A 20,308-nucleotide genomic window follows, 5' to 3' on the forward strand; every position below is an offset into this window, starting at 1 on the left:
GTTCTCTAAGTATTACATATGAGACGGCAAGCACATGCAATCACATCTTCCGATAATTCAAATGTAAATACGGAATACTTTACAAATTAAACACCCACAAAAGACAATAATAATTATATACCAGATGGGCTGTAATCTGCATTAGAGAAGTTAACCAAACAAAAGACCATTTTATGGAAGAGACTACATCTCCCGTGAGTCTGTACTTTCAATTCAACCTGAGCTTCCGGTTCGGTCTACTACGGACAGGTAGGACTTCCTGTGATGTCAGAGCGAGAGAGACAGAGTTTAAGCACGCAGTGAGCAGCGAGAGGGTAACAGAGAAGATAGCGGTGAGGTGAGCCGGGACCTCCAACCAGGTGAGACGGGACCGGCCTAAGACATCATCTGTTTAATCCATGCTGCCAGTCTCACACGTTACCTGCCTAGGTTCGTCTACCTCGCCTACCCTCCCTGCCTGTAGCCAGCCGCAACGGGTCACTCTAGCACCTCCCCGCACCGGAGACTGGCATCCTGCCAGGGATGTGCTACTGCTGCTATGTGAGCGGTGTGGAGGGACGCTCGGGCAGGGCGATCATTATGTGAGATCACACCAGAGTAATTAGTACGATTTGTTTGACCTCAGGGCCACACATTCCTGCGTAGAGATTTGCATCTCCGTCTCCTATGCGGCAGGGCGGGTATCTGTAGGGTAGCAAAGGCAAGGACGTGTAGACACTTCTAATGCAGATAGTACTGTGTAGACACTTCTAATCCAGATAGTACTGTGTAGACACTTCTAATCCAGATAGTACTGTGTAGACACTTCTAATCCAGGTAGTACTGTGTAGACACTTCTAATCCAGGTAGTACTGTAGATGTACCTGAACTGCTTCATATTTACAGGGCAGTGTATTTTGTAGACTTCATGATGTTCAGTTAATAGAATGTACTCCTACATAAAATATAAATGTTTTACTGAAAGACTGAGCTAGAATTCCCAAGGCGGGTATCTCTAGGATGGCAAAGGCAAGGACGTGTAGACACTTCTAATTCAGATATTACTGTAGATGCACCTGAACTGACTGAGCTAGAATTCCCAGTGACAAAGCACACATGTATATGTGTGTATATATATATTGCGCACCATAAGTACATGTTGCTTTAAACTGCCCGTAAACTGAAAATATATGTTGCTTTATATAAAAGTTCTTGTAATTGTGACATCTAGTCATAGATTATTTGAACAAATTGTAGATATTGTGGATGGCTGATGCATATTACAGATGGAATCAACGCTGTCCGAGGTGTTGGAATAATTTTTTACTAAACTTCATGTTTAATAAAGACCTTGTAACACTGTAGTATTCACAAATATTTCCTATACCTTGACAGAGCTGTGCACATGTGGATGTGCATCTGGCAGTTTGGGTCAAGTGAGGATTTGCCTTTGTACAGGCACTATAAAGAGTACATACAGGGCAGAGTTACATTCATTGGGAATTGAATGTACAATGACCGTTATCAGACTAGTGATCTAATCACTACGAGGGCTGGACTGTAGGCTTCAAATGCTGGTCAGACCGAAAATGCTACACGCTGCGGCCAAAGCACTTTCAGGAGTGTGCAGGCAATACTGTTAGTACTGATGGTGCAGTCTGGTTCAATAATTGCCCTTAAAGAGTAATTAAAGCCAATATTTGATATAAATATATACCAAAATGGTGTGTATTACTGAACTGATTAATATGCATGTAATAGCTGAAGGGTTTATACTTAACTATGTGCAGTGTGTTCTTTCTTATTCCAGTGCAACAGCCTGTCATTTTATAAAGGAGGTGCTTCACTAAACAAGCAGACAGAGCCTGACAGCTAGACACATTTGCTTTGAAGGGATGCATTGGATTTGTTGAGTTACTTAAAAATGCAGAACCAGTGATATCGCAGCAACTTAAATACATGCAGTGTTAACTTTTTGACCGTCATTCGTTCCAATTAGAAGTCAGTTTTAAAGATGTGTTAAGAGCCTTAGCTGTCTGTTAGCTAGTGGGTGGTAATACTGTACTTTTTAACAGAGCTGCAGCGGAAAGTCAAGTTAATACTGACCAATGTATTAGTCATATTGGTTATATGTACCTTTTTTATATTTTAAATTTCAGTTTTGGTGTTTAGTGGTCCTTTTAAAGCCGCACTAACACTTAATACATATTTACTAACCTCCGTGTTCTCCCCAGAAAAGTTTGCCAGCTAGCTGGCATTAAGAAGCAGCCGGATTGGGGCATTTGTAATATTTTGCAATAATAATGAAAAATGCTGGAGGTGATTGCCCACACCTGCCAAGACTGGTGAACTTGTTCACCTTTGGTAAATAGATTCATTTGGGGTAGAGGGCCAATCACCAGCTCTGGATTGTGGCCTGTTTGGTCTTTCCACTCACCAGCCTTCCCCTGTGCCCATCATACAGCACTGAGATTTGGCTAACATTGTGAGAAGAACTGGAAGATGGAAAGTAAAATTTATAGAGTGGGTGGTAGTGCAGATTTAAGTAGAAATCCTTATAAGGGTCTGTAGTGCAGAAGAAACTACTTCAACTATTTTGTAAAGCATTTTCACTTCTGTAAGTTTCCATAAGTTTAACAATATAATATAGCTGGTAGTAACATTCACACACGCGATTAGGTCTAGTGGTCCTTTCAAAATAAACCTTTATAGATTTATTTTTCTTTTAAGGCAAATGTGCCTACATTTCTGACATTGCATAATAAACGTGTGAAAAGATAAGAGATTAGCCCTATTTATTATAAGGTCTTACTACATTTACTGCCATTTGTAATCATTAAAGTCTTTGTCTTTTTTTTTTTTACCATGAATTTAATAAATGTTCCAAATTGATCGCTAATTCTTAAATGAGATTCCAAATTACTTTTTCAATACAAGTGTTTGAGGAATTCAGTTTCTTGTGATGTACTGAGTGCGCTTCTGGAAAGCGCATCCTTGACTGTTTGACATCACTAATTTTCCCTTGCACCCCATAGAGGGGCGCAGGAAACTCCATGAGCCGAACATCTCAACAAATTGAATTACTCTCCTTGAACACAATATACTTTAATGAGCCAATCACACAACAGTGCATACAGTTCATAGGACATTTATAGAGACACACGACGAGTTTTGTGATTACCTTTATCTTGCAAAGTCAAATCTCTGACTACGGTATATCCTTTGAAACAGGCTGGAGATATAGCATTAAAACTACACTACCACCTAATAAAAGATTTTTACTAGGTGCCCCTCATCCTGTCCTGAGGCATGTGGGTATTGTGGCTTGTGATTGGGCCTCCTGCTCACACCCAACCCTCTGTTGCCATTTAAACTTGGTTAACAAAATAAATTTGCTGGTTCTGTACTATATAGACCCTGGGAAAAAAATGTCTGCGTGTAGCAGCCCCTGGAAATCTGATTTGGGGAGATGCATCTTTTTGAAATATATTATTTAATTGTTAGTGCAGCTTTTAGTGCTGTTTCCCTAGATCATTCACACATGCAGACTGTACAGTTTCAGGTTAATGTTTCCTTTGATGGGCAAGGTACAAATGCAATGCATAGCTGTGTTTGTGCTATGTGTGCCTGCAGCATTGTACCCATTATTTTTCTTTTAGCAATATGCTAAAATTTAGCAAAAAACATGAGTCAGATCTGTACTATGTGTCTGTACTATTTGATGTGATATATGTATAATGCTTTTTTTTATTTTATTTGTTTTATAAGTGCTGTGATCTCTCTCCAACATATGCAATATTTTTATTCAATACAAACATATTTGTAAATATTAGGTTTTTCTGTGAAAGTGATGGTCAAGTCTCTTGGTGGGTTCATACTTATGTAGGTGTACATAGACCTTGTATGAGTGTACAGTATTTGTAAAGCAGGATCACATAGACCTATATAGCAAAGTATGGATCTGTATGTACACGTACTGAGCTCTTTTGTGGGTCAGTGAATAGTAGGTAAACATTAACTGCCAGTGTGTGCCAGGACTAGGCAACCAAATTAATCACGCCTTGTGTAGATGTTTATGCAATTGATCCTCAATCACATTTTTTTGTTCTCCTATGTCAATAAAGAATACCTGTATGTATGATCTCTTCAATCTTTGGAGCTAATGTTTTCTGGCAAACTTGAAATCTTATACTCTGATCTTTCCAAACACCCTCTAGTGTTTTACATATACTTACATTTTATTGAAACTAGGTAATGAGGAGAAAAGTGTTTGGGGAGGAAATATATACACACATTATGAAACGGAAAAACACAAATGACACAATCATTTATCCAAATAGGTACAATTCAAGGAATATCTCCATACAAACTCCAGATGATGGGGAATGAGTCCTTATGATTGGGAAGGCACACCCTCAACTTTTTCTCTGTTTCATAGTTATTTTTGGAAGGCCATAGCCACCTGAAAATGGATTCCTAGAGGGAGAGTTAAGTCTGAGCGAAGTGCGTTGCTTGACTGTTATACGCGCCAAATGCTGATGTGTGCAATTAATTTCATGAACCCACGATGCTCATCATGCATTGAATAGTATGTGTGTGTAAATGGTGCCAAAATTATCCATGCACTATGCCTTAAATTCATGTCAATAATTTTATTACTGTTGTAATATTTTTTATTTGCTGTGAGAGTAAACGCATGGGGGCATTTAAGCAAAGCTAGTGCACAGGTAACTGCATAAAAGGCTCTGTGACCCAATGTTACAGTTGGACATTTACTTTCATAGGCTGAACTATAAAAGCACAGAATGTGGTTGCTATAAGTTACTGCACTTTTTTTTTTCTTTTTTTTTATTTACACCTATGTCTCAGCGCCAGTGTTTGTATATGCCTCCTATTTTAATTTCCTGTTTACATAAACTGTGAACATAAAGGCACTGTGCTTCAAAACCCATGCTATTATTTGTCTGTTAAAAGCAGCTAGAAGTACATTTTCCCTTTCAAGCTAGCAATACACACAGTACAGATCTGATCTCAAAATTGCAGACCTGACCAATACTTATTTCCTATGAAGATTCTAAGCATGTGTAATCGTAGCGATTGTTTTTAAAAAAAACCTGTTTGCAAGTATAACATGTTGGTCCAAATTTTTTAATGATTGCAAATTACAAAATTTTGGAGGGCTCTAAAAGCAGCTTTATAACAATTGTGTTAGATCATTTTTGATGTTTTATTGTCCACACACAAAACAATATGTGGTGACTTAGCTAAAACCTGATCACTTTGGCTGATCAGAACTGTGCGTGGTTGGCAATCTTTGCATTGTTTTGACGTTGATTTTATTCTCAGACATTGGTGGGCAGACTGACTTCTGTTTCCTTACTAATAGAATGACATTATAAATACACATACATTTCCATTGTTCATATGAAAGTATCTTCTTCAAATGATAGGTCTGATGTCACTAGCTGACAGCAGGTGTCATGACATTTACAGAAAAAGGAATAGCTGTAAGCAGCTATGGATGAAAATAGGCAAATATTTGAAATGCTAGTGTTAGTAAATGGGTTAATTTATTGAGTCGAGAAGAAAAACGTGGGCATCCCCTTTAACTTTAGTTGATGCCAGTGACTTTAGTTAGTCATGCATAGCATGATTTGCACAATTCTTGAGCAACACTGTTAAATATGAAAATATAGTACAAAGTAAAATGTAGAGGAAAAAATATGTAATATGTCCTAAGTATTGTGTGAGCATGCCATTCTGTCTTTATGCACAGTGTTGAGCATTAAGTTATTTATGTGCCAAGTACATACAGCTGTATCTGTCACATATGAAATGTTCTCCCTATTATTTGCAGAGATTTGTGATATGACAGGAGCTTGGCTGTTCATAATGATGTCTGTGAGTGGTGACATGAGTTTCAGAACCACCATTTCTCTCTGTTCTACTCATGACCAGAAAGTAACAATTAATCAAACCAGACTAGGGGTATATTTACTAAACTGCAGTTTTGAAAATGTGGAGATGTTGCCTATAGCAACCAATCAGATTCTAGCTGTCTTTTTGTAGAATGTACGAAAAAAAAACCAGCTAGAATCTGGTGCTATAGGCAACATCTTCACTTTTTCAAACCCGCAGTTTAGTAACTATACCCCTAAGAGAGGATTAAAATGGTAGCGTTTATTAATTGTCTTGTTTGTTTACAGCACAGGAGGTTTTGAATGACTTTCCTACTACTTCATATCGCAATGTCTTAGTCACTTTGTTGCTATTTTTTACAAGGTCTAACTGATTAATCACAGTAGATATTCAACCTTGGAAATGAGAGATAATGTTGCTTGATGGGTTTTATTGATGAGCACACAATGTTTAATCTTCTACATTGATCATAGTCGGGCAACTCTGTTGCATTTTATCAGTAATATCGCCAGGCTTGAAAGTCAGGGGAGGTAGGGTGGTCTACATTCTGCATTGATTAGGCCCTTTACCCACTTATGTTAATTTCATGCATTGAACTAATGGTTTTAATGCTAATGCAATACATGTAAATGGTCTGAAAATGAAGCCCATTGTTTCCAATGACCTTACAGCTACTCACATTGTTACTTGCGTTCCCATGTGTTGCAGTTTCCCTAAGGCTGCTTGCTTCATTCATTTGCATGTGACGTACATGAATTGGGACACACTAGCTGAATAACCAACCGACAGTAAAAACGGTAGTAACAACCGCATGCCAAACACTAAAGAAATGCCAGTGGGTACTAGACCTTGGGCACAACTGCTTACCTTAAAGTCAGAGATAAATTGTACTTGCAAAAGGTGGCTCTACTTCTTGGGATAAGGGATTGAAAATGTTATTCTGTGGACCACAGTTTGAAATGATATAGAAAAACATACTTTTGCACTAAATTGAGGAAGCTAGATTATAATTAAAGGCAAATTTGTTTGATGTTCCAGGACTTTTTCATAATTTGTGTATTATATTAAAAGGTTTTCAGCCAGACTAAGATGTGTAGGCTATTGTGGCTGGGAAACTGAGTATTCTATACACCACTGTGTGTAGCTACCAAGTTTTTAAATATAGTTTCCAGAAACGCTTTGCTGCTGGGCAGGTGTATAAGCATGTCACATGCTGTACGTCTAGATGGGTCTTGTTGAACTGCGATCTCCGTCATGAAATGTTAACTGAACTTGATTATAATTTTTTGTATATTAAATACTCCTGAATAGTGGCAGAGAATGCACAAATAGAATGGATTACATTGTTTAACAGTTTTTGAGAAACAAATCTTCTAATGGCAATCTTTAACAAAGATTTAGGGCTTGTTTAGGTGAGTGCTTAGTCAAAATTTACTCATGCTTATTCCAAGCAGAATGTGATGCAAGCTTTCTTTCTGGATAATGTGCAGGCATCAGGGATATTGTGCTTGTACGCCACTATATTTCAGATGAGGAGCGGTACAACCGGGGGTCAGCCCCAAGCAGAAGCATATCAAGCACACTTGATTTTGCAGCATTTGGGGCTTCAGCCACAATCTCACAACTGCTTGTTTGAACAGCAGAAGCATGCCACACCTCTCCCCACCGTCATTGTCATTGTTGGCTATTACTTTATTTAACTCGCTTGTCTCATTTCCTCTTGTCTACCTTCTGACTCCCCCTGTCCATTGTCATTGTTGGCTATTACTTTATTTAACTCACTTGTCTCAATTCCTCTTGTCTACCTTCTGACTCCCCCTGTCCTCCTCTCCCGCCCCTCTGCTTCAGACGATTCTTCTGTACCCTCTACTTCTTCCACTCCTCCCACGCCCCTCCCTCACCTCACTATGCCTCCCTGTTCACTTGCCATACCCATACTCTCACCTCGCCCAACTTCACGCTCCTGTCCCCGCACTCCCCTGCGCACCGCTAACCTTGCCAACCTTATCCTCATCTCCCCTCCCTCCCTTTCTCCTGTGCCCTCTCCAATGCTAGATCCGCAACAAACTCCCCTCTATCCATGACCTCTTCTTATCTAACTCTCTTAACCTTCTTGCCATTACCGAAACCTGGCTCACTGATTCCGACACTGCCTCCCCTGCCACTCTCTCCTATGGCGGCCTCTCCTTCACCCACTCCGCCAGACCTGGAGACCGCCCAGGCGGTGGAGTGGGCATTCTCCTATCCTCCACCTGTACTTTCAGACTCATTCCTCCTGAACCCTCCCTCTCCTTCTCCTCTTTTGAAGTCCACTCTATCCGTCTCTTCTACCCCATCCATCTCCGCGTCTCTGTCATATACCGTCCCCCTGGGCCCTCCTCCCTTTTCCTTGACAACTTTGCTGCCTGGCTCCCACACCACCTCTCCTCTGACATCCCCTCCATTATCCTCGGCGACTTCAATATCCCTATTGACAACCCCACCGACCCTGCTTCCGTCAAACTCCTTGCCCTTTCTTCCTCCCTTGGCCTCTCCCAATGGATCTCCTCTTCTACCCACTGCCTTGGTCACTCCCTTGACCTTGTCTTCTCCCACCGTTGCAGTCTGTCCGACTTCTCTATCTCCCTCTTTCCACTCTCGGACCACCATCTCCTCTCATTCTCTCTCTCCTCTACTCCTGAACCCCTCCCCCCCACCCAAATCTACCCGGTCCAGGCGCGATCTCGACACCCTTGATCCTGCTATTCTATCCTCTTCTCTCAAAACTCTCCTCTCTCCCCTTTCCACCCTGTCCTGCCCTAATCAGGCGGCCTCCCTCTATAACCAAACCCTCTCCTCCGCCCTTGATGCGGTCGCCCCTGCCCAGCCCATCCGCCTTCGCTGCTCCAATCCCCAACCCTGGCACTCCAAACTTACCCGCTTCCTCCAAAAATGCTCTCGTACTGCCGAACGCCACTAGAGAAAATCTCGCTCCCTGGCTGATTTCCTCCACTTCAAGTTTATCCTCTCCTCCTACAGCTCTGCCCTCTCGCTCGCTAAGCAATCCTTCTTTAAATCCCTCATCTCCTCCCAGTCCTCCAACCCTCGCCGCCTCTTCGCTACCTTTAACACTCCTGTCTTCCCCCCTCCCCCCCCTCCCCCCCTCCCTTCCTCCTTATCTGCCACTGACTTCACCTTTTTCTCCTCTAAAATCGCGGCCATCAGACTTGAAATATCCTCCTCCACCCACTCTTCCGCCACCCCCCCTCTCGCCCTTCCTCCCCCAGCCACCAACTCCCTCTCTCCTTCCGCCCCACATCGGGTGAGGAAGTCCACTCTCTCATTTCTTCTTTCCCCCCCCTTCTACCTGCCCCCAGGACCCCATCCCTTCTCACCTTCTTCGCTCCCTTTCCGCCTCCACCTGCTCCCACCTCGCTCACCTCTTTAATCTGTCCTTCTCCACCAGCATTTTCCCCTCCGCCTTTAAACATGCTCTCGTCTCACCCATTCTCAAGAAACCCAACCTTGACCCCACCTCACTCTCTAATTACCGCCCCATTTTCCTTCTCCCATTTGCTTCCAAAATACTCGAGAGACTTGTCTGCAACCGTCTCTCCACCTACCTCTCTGAACACTCCCTCCTTGACCCTCTCCAATCAGGCTTCCGCCCCCTCCATTCCACTGAAACTGCCCTGGCTCAAGTTACGAACGATCTCCTCTCGGCTAAAGCCCTGGGCCACTACTCCCTCCTGATTCTCCTCGACCCCTCAGCGGCCTTTGACACCGTTGACCACCCCCTCCTGCTTCACACCCTTCAGTCCATTGGCCTCTCCGGTACCGTCCTCTCCTGGTTCACCTCTTACCTTGCCGACCGTTCCTTCTCTGTTTCCACCTCTGATTCTCTCTCCCCATCTTCCTCCCTTCCAGTCGGGGTCCCTCAGGGCTCTGTCCTTGGACCCTTACTATTCTCACTATACACCTCTTCTCTGGGTGCACTCATCAGCTCCTTCGGCCTCAAGTACCACCTTTATGCTGATGACACTCAACTCTACCTTTCCTCTCCTGATCTCTCTCCCTCCCTTCTCTCCAGGGTTTCCGCATGCCTCTCTGCCATCTCCTCCTGGATGTCCTCTAGATTTCTTAAACTCAATCTTGCTAAAACTGAACTCATTGTCTTTCCTCCCTCGTATCTCCTTCCCCTCTGACCTCTCTATCAATGTTGACTCATCTATCTCCCCTGTTCCCCAACTCCGCTGCCTAGGTGTCATCCTCGACTCCTCTCTCTCCTTTGCCCCTCACATTCACTCTCTCGCCAAATCCTGCCGTTTCCAGCTTCGCAACATTGCCCCCCATTCGGCCCTTCCTCTCCCAGGATGCCACCAAATCTCTCGTCCACTCTCTGATCATCTCCCGCTTGGACTACTGCAACCTTCTCCTTATCGGCCTCCCCCTCTCTAATCTCGCTCCCCTTAGATCTGTACTTAACGCCGCTGCTAGGCTTATTTTCCTCTCTCGCCGTTCCACCTCTGTATCCCCACTCTACCAAGCCCTTCACTGGCTCCCCTTCCCCTACAGAATCCTTTTCAAGCTCCTCACTCTGACTTACAAGGCCCTCGCCAACTCCACTGCTTCCTACATCTCTAACCTTATCTCTATTCACACTCCCTCCCGCCCACTGCGATCGTCCAATGATCGTCGCCTCTCTTCCCCTCTGATTACCTCCTCTCACGCACGTATCCAAGACTTCTCCCGCGCCGCGCCGCTCCCCTCCATTGGAACAAGCTCCCCCGCTCCATCAGAACTTCCCCTAATCTGTCCTCTTTCAAACGAACATTAAAAACCCACCTTTTCCTTAAAGCCTTCCAGTCTCATGCCTAAACTCTCACCGGTCGGCTACCTCTCTTTCTCATCCCTTCTTCCCTTCTCCCCCTTCCTTGACTCCGTCTCCGTTTCTCCCGTCTCTCCGTCTCATCCATGTGTCTGTCTGTCTTCCCCTCCCTTTAGATTGTTCGCTCCTTTGAGCAGGGCTCTCCTACCTCCTGTTTCCATCACTTTTAACTGCGCTCTCCAGCTACTCTGCTCACCTCCTCTCGGTCCCTCTGCCCTCTGTCTCCTCTCGCTTCTCTCCGCTCCCCTCAGTGACTCTCAACCTGTCATCTGTGCACACCCTCTTGGGCCATAGTTACCTGCCTATACTCACTTTTCCCCTCCCTCCCTCTATTTCATGCTGTGCCTGAGCCCCCAGAGTTATAGTGCTTACTGTTACTTGTACTGTGCTGTTTCACCTTGTACTGTGCCATTGTTTGTACGGCGCTACGGATACTTTGTGGCGCCCTATAAATAAAAATTAATAATAATAAATACAGATAACCATCCTGATGTCTGCGTGATGTGCAGAGCAGTTTGCTTGTTTCCTTTCCACTTCACTCACCTGATCAATTTATTTTACTTTATGATGTGAACAGTGACTTTCAGTCCCAATGGGAAATATATACAGGGTGATTCAAAAGTCGCAGTACACCCTTTTATTTCAAAAACTCTACAGGAATTAGGCCGATTGGCCGATTTCAAGATGGCGCCAATGTTTGGTACATACCGTAAAAGATAGACCACGTCACCCATACCTTACTGGAGTATTCAGGTTTCTCAATTTCCTGTAGAGTTTTTAAAATAAAAGGGTGTACTGCGACTTTTGAATCAATATAAATATATATATATATATATATATAAATTTTTTTTTGGGGGGAGTAACATACATAGCTGGTTCTCTGTGGTATGGTAACAGGATTGGTGGTGATCCTGCTGGACTAGCAGTTGATAGTTTTGTGATTCTTTTTCAATGTTTTTGAAGATCAGGGATGTGCAGTTTCCACAAGAAGATCACTACTATTTACAAAGCTCTAAGCATTGTTTAATAACTGATACATGTAGGGAAATTCAGCTTTCACTTTTAAGAGTGGATGCAACTGTAACAAGGAAACTCAGAGTTGTGCCTTATTCTCCCTTATTGTCCGAGTAGTCCAGGATGATTGGGAATGTCCTATTGTAAATGACCAGAGGGAACAGTCAGTTGTGCGTTAACCTGTTTCCTGACCTGTGTGAGCATTTTATATTGGTGCTGTGATGTCACTATGCATACAATGTATTTAAAAACAGAAATTCAAATGAGAGAGACATGCTTAATCATTTCTTCATGATCAGGAAGTTGCAGTAGAGCACTGCTGCAGTTATTAAAGCGCACCATCTCTTCAGCTCTGCTAGATCCAGGATAATGCCATCTGATAAATTCTATATAGAAAACTGTAAACATGAATTTGCCACTATGCTTTAAACAATACCTTAGTGCATCTTTGAATATTTTCTGTAACTTCCAGTATATTTATTTAAATCACACTTGTATGTAATCAGGTTAATGTTGCTTACATTGAATGGCTCCATAGAAGTAACAAAAATACACCTGCATATTTTAAATGCTTTTTGAAAAGAAGACAAAATATCAAGAAACGGAACAGTATATCTGGATGAAGGAACATTTTGCAGTTTTTAAAATATTTTATATAGGTTATGTTGCCTCATATTTTGCTGGTTTTGTCAACATCTGGATTAGTTGGTGGAGAGCGGAGTGCAGTGATTTACTTATCTGTATGCAGGCCTAGACTTGCACTCAATATTCTAAATATTTAACTGAATTTCTTGTTGGCTAGTATAACACGCCTTCCCTGTAGTTCTCCCTTTTTCTTTATGAAATGCACTTAAAAGATAAAGGCCTATCCTCGGTCTAAGTAGAAAGGTTTTGCTTTAATGGTTGCAGGACTGCAGTATGATGCTCATGTACTAGCAGCAAATGATGATGACTAGTTGTAAAAGCAAAGTAATACCAAATATACATAATTATTCTCAGCAATCTGCTTGCAGTTAGCAGCCGAATGTTGACCTCCAAGGTTTCTTTATTGACCCCCAACCTTATTGAAAACATACATAACAATTATATGTTTTTTAATAAGGCTGTGTCTGAGAGATTGTAGTTTGCATGTGGATTTGGTGGGCAACAATATCGTGGATTGCACTGTCTGGGACATTATTGTAATCGTTTCATTTTAGTGAAAATTTATAGCCCATTTTTAAAGGATGAAATCACATTAACAATGACACTTTCACTTGCAGCTTTCTGTATATTGCTGTCTAGTATGTCTTAAGAAATGCCTGGAGACTGACAATGTTATTAACATTTACAGTTTTATAGGGTAATTTTCTTTAGACCTCTATAATTGCACTTAATTATTGACTTCTGTCATTATTTGTTTACATATTTTTTGTCTACTCGCAGGTTGCTGCCTTCCATGTTGCCGGGCTTTCTATGGAGTAGTGTATAGTGCCGTATTGTGCATTACTCACTGTCCTTTTCTTTTCTCAGGACCCCCACGGAGCAGTCCCTTACAGTGCCTCTTCCCCCCTCGCGCCCCTGTGATGGAAGACAGGAGCGGTGAGTTCTAGGTGTGCCATGCCAAAGTGAAGCACTTGATTTCAAAGCTTTCTGAAACAATATTCTCAATTGCCAACCATTCACATATTGTATAGTACTTAAAAAGAGAGACAACATTTCTAGCTAGGAATGTATCCTAAAAAGGTCTGTCTGGTTTTTTTTTTTGTTTTTTGTTTTTTTTTTATTGTAAACCTGGTAAGCCAAGGAAACCTGTAGGGCAGCAGAAGCATCAAAAAACAAGCTAGCGTACAGGACAGGCAGCTGAATGCTTGATAGCAAAGCCAAATCAAATGTATGAATGCAGAGGGGTCATACTTAACAAGTGTTAATCCTCATCCAGCCCTTTCCATCTTCCCTTGTAAAATGCTGAGTTGCACCCCTGTTTACTGTTACCACTGTTTACTGTTTCTTTCTTGCCATTCATGCCTTCCTGCAATGTAGAGCACCACAACTGCGGACATATCTCACCACTGCCTCTGCTGCTGTGACAAAGCCCTGGTTATGCAGGGCTAAATTAAGAATCCCTTCTTGATTCTTTTCTTACGCTTCTTCTGCAATGAAATTAATTCCCTCACTGTCCAGTAGTTCATTTCAATTTTATATTAATATAAATGTCTTGGGTTTTTTTTCTAAGTGGTGTGGCTGTGACATGCTGATAGATTATGGTAGAATGTACTGTACATGCTGTATATGGGTAAAGTATAACATTGTGATATGTGTATATAGCATGTTTGAGAATCTGGAAATGCTTTTGTGGTCCCTCAGATATGGCACTGTCACATAACTCTTTGACAGATAACTTAAAGAACACATACCAATTGGTGTTTCACTTCCTGTTTAATGCTACAAAAAGTGAATATCAAATTATTCTGCGTTTAACATGTTTTTACTAGCATTAAAAGACTATTGTAGGCATTCCCGATGCATTTACCCACAGTAAATACAAACCATAGGATAAGCAGTGCAAGTGAGAACGGCACTGGGTATAGTAAAGCTTACAATTGTTTCTAGTGTCAGATCCATTTACTTGTCTTGAAAGCACAAGTGGATATGATCCCTTACAGAAGCCCTTGTTAATCTTTTAATAATTGCAAAATGTTAATGCCGGAGAGAGTGAGACAAGGTAGTTTGATCTCTTGGAATATGTGTTCTGTGTAAGTATTGGCCTTTTATTTTAGGATACATTTTAGATGTCTGTCTAAAGTCACCTTTGTGTTGCTGTCATTTATCACTTCCCAGGTTCAGACTTCCAATTTCTTGACCACTTTGCTGCCCTGCTCACATATTTCCTACCCTGTCACCTACCTACTCTACTATGTGATTTTAACATTCCCATGGTCTCTGCTACCACAAAGCTTCTTTCACTTCCTCCTTTGGACTCTCCCCATGGACTTAATTTCCCACCCACATGATGGACACTTGCTTGATCGTGGCTTCTCCATGACTAGCTTCTTCACCTCCTCCTTGCCACTTTCCTTCTGCCTCACCTTACCTCATACTACTCCCTGCAGTCAAATCCACACAGTGACACCTAAATGCTCTTGATTCAATCCACTTCTCATGTTCACTCAAACTACTCCTTTTCTCCTATAACTGCTATACTGTGATCTGGATGCCTCTTTCAACAACAGCACACTCCTTGCAACTATAGGCAAGGCAGATTCAGTTTCCAAAGATCCAAACCTCCGCCATGGCACACCAAACAGACTTGCTTCCTGCAAAATTGCTTCCATGCTGCTTAGCGCTGCTGGAGGAAATCTCACTCCAACTACTACCTTCACTATACATTCATCTTTTTCTCTTGTAACATTGCCCTTTCACTTGCCAAGCAATCCTGTTTCACTTTGCTAACATCCACTCATTCTTCTGACCCTGGATGTTGCATTCCAACATCCGTATCGGTAATTTGTTTATGCAGTACTCCCACAAATTAGACCTTGTTTTGAATTTTGTTTTATTGCTAGTTTGCACCATCTTTAATGAAATGCAGTGTGCAGGAATAATATGGTAGCCTAACAAGGCACACTATTTTGAAAACTGTAAAACCTGCTGCATGAAATGAGGATATTACTGTGTTTATTGAAGCCAGGATAAATGAGATCTGGGCGTACGATTGTCGTCCCCCTTCCATTTCTTTAAATCTCTAAATTCCTTAACGCATTCTGTAGTGTTCAGTTGTTATCTGGTGATCACTAGACAGTAACTACTAAGAGGTCACATCATTTGAAAGAGGGGACTGGGAACTATCTTATTTCAAATGAGGGATCTTCATAGTATCTTGGAGCCAGTAGGTGTTACAAACCCCCTCCCATTTCCTAGGCTCCTTAATGTTTACTGCAGTGTAAAGGGTAATTTTCTGGGGATCACCAAAGAATAACTGCAAGAGGGGCCACTCTTTCAAATGATGCCCCTGAATTTATTGAAGCCAGGTCCATCTCCATTCCTGGACTTAATGATTTCTGCAGTGTAGGATTATTCTCTGGTGATCACACTTCTCAGGGGCCACATCATTTGAAAGAGGGGGCTGCCCAGTCTGTTGGTGCCAGGATTGGGGACATAAGCCACCCCCCTGGCTGTGCAGTGTAGTGGCTAGGAGGGGCAGGACTTGATGATGTCGTCCATTCCCACCTCCTTCTCCACTCCGCCAACAGTAACTAGCTTTGGGGGGTTTTGCAAGGTTTTGTTTGTTTTTTTAAACTTTCCTCCCCCCCTCGTTTGAACTCCTGCAAAGTGGGACTTTGGCTTGAATTTTTGAGGTATATGATGAGGACGAGTCACACTTGTCTTTGCACTGAATGGGTTTAAAAATGTGGAGTAAAGCTGGGTACACATTACAGGTTTTTCAAACTATTTTCGTGCCAATCTCACGATAAACGACTGTTTGGGCTTATATTGCATTAGTGTGAATGCTCCCATGATGATAATGTTTTATCTCACCAAAGCATATCGTATTGATTGGTTTTATAAACTTCCTAAAAATCAAGATCAATGATGTAGCGATGTTGGGCAAATGTGGAAGTGTCTATGTACACTCTATGGAGATCTGCCTACACCGCTGGTTGTGAGTACAGAGTCATGATCTTTTCAGCAGATTATGACAGATGAAGATCACAGATCTGAAGGTTAATTGTGTAGGTGTGTACACATAAATCTGCACGCTCATTGGGACCTTCAGTCGTTGGTAAAATCGTACAGAAATAGCATCTGCAGCAATTTTCTGTAGTGTACCCAGCGTAAGTGTTTGCTAATTACATGCAAGTCATTGTGTTCTTTCATTTTCTCCAGTAACTTCTAAGAGCCTCCATCTTTAACTGCCTTATATAGAATTCTGTATTTAAAGTAGAACTAAAGTACATTGTTTACATTTTATTAAATGTTATTTATACAGTTTAATGGCATTATGATCCTAGGGAAATATTTCGATCATTAAGTATCCTTTTTCAAAAGAGTAAAATTTGCAACTGTTACAAAGCAAACTCTTAAATGGTCTTAGATCAGTAGTAGGTAGTGTGCAAGAGAGCACACTATTAATTGAATAATACGGCTTTCATACTGCCGCCCCTGCAATTTCCCGGGTTTTTCAAGCAGAGTTTTTGCTGAGGCACAGAGCGTCCCAGCTCAGAGAACCCGTTCACACTGCACCTTGGACCTGGAAATTTCCCGGGTCAACCCCATTCATACTGAACACAGGTATGCCCTGGTATATAAGTGAATAAGTGTGAGTCATCACAAGAGGAGCTTTCATTGACTGAAAAATACTGAGGTCATTTAAAGGGGAATACTATTTGTGCACACAAAGATGAGGTCAAAGTGGGTGGTGACTGCTCCACAGCATTGCTTTAATCGTGGCCGACATGTCACTATTGGGTAGCCCAGCGTTCCTGTTTTATTGCGTTTTATTTGCTGTTTTATACAGCAAATGAGAGCTTGATGCAGCTGCACAGTGTCATTTCAGGAGGAGAAGGGAGAATACTCAGCATCTGTATATGCACAGGAGGAGAGTTTTTCTCAGGGCCAGTGTCCCAGACACCCAATCAGCTGCTTTATGTGAGAACCAGGTTGAAAAACCCAGGTCTCACCATTCATACCGCAGGCTAACCAGGGCCGACACGGTAATTACCCCACAAAAATTCTCGGGTCTAAATCCCGGGTTTTCAGACCCGTGATTTTTTCACTAGCACCATTCATACTTTGCCTAAACCAGAGTCGTCTGGGCTTTCCCTAGCATAAACCCGGGTTTTGCAGGAAGTATGAATGGGGTATAAACTACCAAGAACAAACATTCTGCTCTGTCAGTGGGTCTGAGTCATTAAGGAGCGCAAAGCATAAAAATGAGTAACATTTGCACTTGGGCAAAACCATGTTGCATTGGAGGGGGAGGTAAATTTAAAATGTTAGGACAGATTTATTCATGTCCTAGATCAACTTTCATTTTCAGTTTAATAATAAAGCTATAAAGTATGTGTGTGATAGATGAAAAAACAGCCAGTATCTAACTTATGTGCAAAATAATAAACTTATTTGCACCCCTTAAATTGTAACATGGTTTGTCCCAGAGAACATTTACTCCTTTTTTGTCTTAATGACTCGGGCCCAGTGTGTTTTATCCAGCTGTAGTAATTTGTGCATATTGCACACTATTACAATTCTGCACCAGGATTTTGTTCACAGTCCTTGAAATTCGGCAATAGTTCTGACTGCTTGATTGTGCAGCTGAATATGGGGAACGAGCTAATGACTGGATTGCTACTCTGCTTCTGTTGCCCCTGCACTGGGGATATGTCTGATCCCTCTGAATGATTTGCATATTGCACTGTTACAAGTCTATATATGGGGGATTCTTCTCTGAACCTTATTATTTGGTGAAGTACTGATACATGAACTAGGCCTGAACTAAATACTGTTATCAGAACATTTTATAATTTATGTTGTCATAGAACACTTTAGTAAGTAATTGTTATTTAGGTGTCTTATCTTTACTTCTTAAGGATATATTAATTTTGTCTATTTATACAGCAGCTTATAATATTTATGGTATTACTAGTGTAGCTGAGTCTGATGATTTTGTTTGCATTTTCTCAATTCTTGCGTGTATTTACGTAATACATTTTCTGTTATTTTGAGACTGGACTTTGCTATTCTGTTGAACAATTCATTTAAAATGAATTCAAATTATCTTGATGGTTAATTTAATGGATTAGTAGGGAGTGCAGATAAACTTTGTTGTTTTCTTAGGACATGTTTAATAGTCTCTTTTGCTTTCCCTAAAAATGTGGGCATTCCATACCACCACTTCTAAATATTCACTTCAACCGCTGGGGAAATAGATATATAAAAACTATGTCGTACTTAACTGCATAAGTTCTCTCTCTACCAGAGAATAAGAATTTGTTTTGGGAAGAACTTTTGAGCAATTTAGTAGTTGCAGGTATATGCCTGTGCTGATGGAACAGGTACACTGAGGCTCCCCTCTCACAGAAACGTTTTTTTCTCAATGTATGCAGGGATTATCCATTAAGTGTGTTGTCAGTAACTATCAATAGCAACTGTCCTACTTGTGCAAATGCGCAATTTCATTGCAGTTTTCACATGACTTTTGTACTGTTTTGACACAGCTATATTATATAGTAATTTTATGACGTGACACCTAGTTCACAAGGGGTGTCTGTGATCTGAACATGCCCAAAAGAATAGTTTGAGGGTCTCTGACTGTCTAAAATGACCTTTTTAACATATTTATAAGGGAGGAATCATGAAACTGAACATAAAGCATAAAGGTTATTACTATGATAGTTATGATTATTAACATAGTTAAGTTCAATATCAGTATTTTACACAATGCATGAACTGTATTTCTGCATATAAGCTTCAGGTGAACTCATTGCCATAACTAGAACTTGACTGAATGATAGAGATTTATTGCATTCTCACATGACCGCTAGCATTAGCTCACTATTTCACATAATCTGTTACTGCAGAGAGGCATGCCGGATATGGATCGCACGCCTGCCCACCCAGAATTTAAAGGTGTTTACAAAAAGATTCTCTTTCCACCCTCTTAAAATTATGTAATCCATTCTCTGTGGCACTGATGTATTTTTGCAGCTATCTGTACATGTGTGTATGCTATGTTGCGGATTTTGCAGCCCTGTAGCATTCACTAGTAACTTTACATTTCTACCACCGTGAGAACTCTCCCTATCAGGGACTTTGGTTGAAGAACTCAAGAATTTAAGCCCTATATTTGATGCACATAATGCTCATTATCCACTAGTGTTGCATTAAACTCCCGTGGCACTGCATGCCAAAAACACTTTGCATTAAACTTATGGTGGTTAATGAGTGCCTACACCTATGGCTGGCTGAGAGGGAGTCTGTAGAAGATACTCAATTAATCCCAATGTGTTCACAATGTGTAGCATAGTTAAGGAGGTTGAAAAAAGACACCAGTCCATCAAGTTCAACCTATTTTGGATCTCCTGTGATCCCTCAATTACGGTATATTTGAAATTGATCCAGAGTAAGCAACCGCCAGTCTGTTTTAATCAGGACAAATCCCTCCAGACCCAATATTGCAGTCCTATTTTTATTTTTTTTCCCCCTATATCCACTACTATCCTTCATTGTATTAATGGTCATATCCCTGGATACAGTTTTCCGCAAAAAAAATAGTGTAAAAAAATAAAAATGTTTAAACATATCTATTGAATCTGCCATCACATGCTTCCCTGGCAGTGAATTTCATATCTTGGCTGCCCTTACTGTAAAGAACGCCTTCCTTTGCTGGTTGTGAAACTTCCTCTCCTCTAACCTTAGGGAGTGACCACATGTCCTGTGTTATAGTCCTTGGAATAAAAAGTTCCCATGAAAGATCTCTGTATTGACCCCCTAATGTATTTGTACATAGTAATCATATCTCCTCTTAGACGCCTCTTTTCTAAAGTAAAC

At 41.4% G+C, this 20,308-nt stretch overlaps 1 protein-coding gene across 6 annotated transcripts in view; it reads left to right on the forward strand.

Moving 5' to 3' along the window:
- Positions 1-250: 250 nt before the first annotated feature.
- PHACTR4 (phosphatase and actin regulator 4) overlaps positions 251-20,308 on the forward strand; it is a 50,289-nt gene continuing 30,231 nt past the window's right edge. For 2 of the 6 annotated variants that reach the window (XM_075195826.1, XM_075195827.1), the window contains exons 1-2: positions 251-359; positions 13,292-13,360. In XM_075195826.1, coding sequence (XP_075051927.1) covers positions 13,345-13,360 — 16 coding nt within the window. In that variant the 5' untranslated portion in view covers positions 251-359; positions 13,292-13,344. Of the gene's footprint in view, positions 360-13,291; positions 13,372-20,308 lie in introns of those variants that run through there. The other 4 variants (XM_075195829.1, XM_075195833.1, XM_075195830.1 and 1 more) reach the window with 4 other exon arrangements.

This window comes from Mixophyes fleayi, chromosome 2 (assembly GCF_038048845.1).
Source record: "Mixophyes fleayi isolate aMixFle1 chromosome 2, aMixFle1.hap1, whole genome shotgun sequence".
Lineage (NCBI taxonomy): Eukaryota > Metazoa > Chordata > Amphibia > Anura > Limnodynastidae > Mixophyes > Mixophyes fleayi.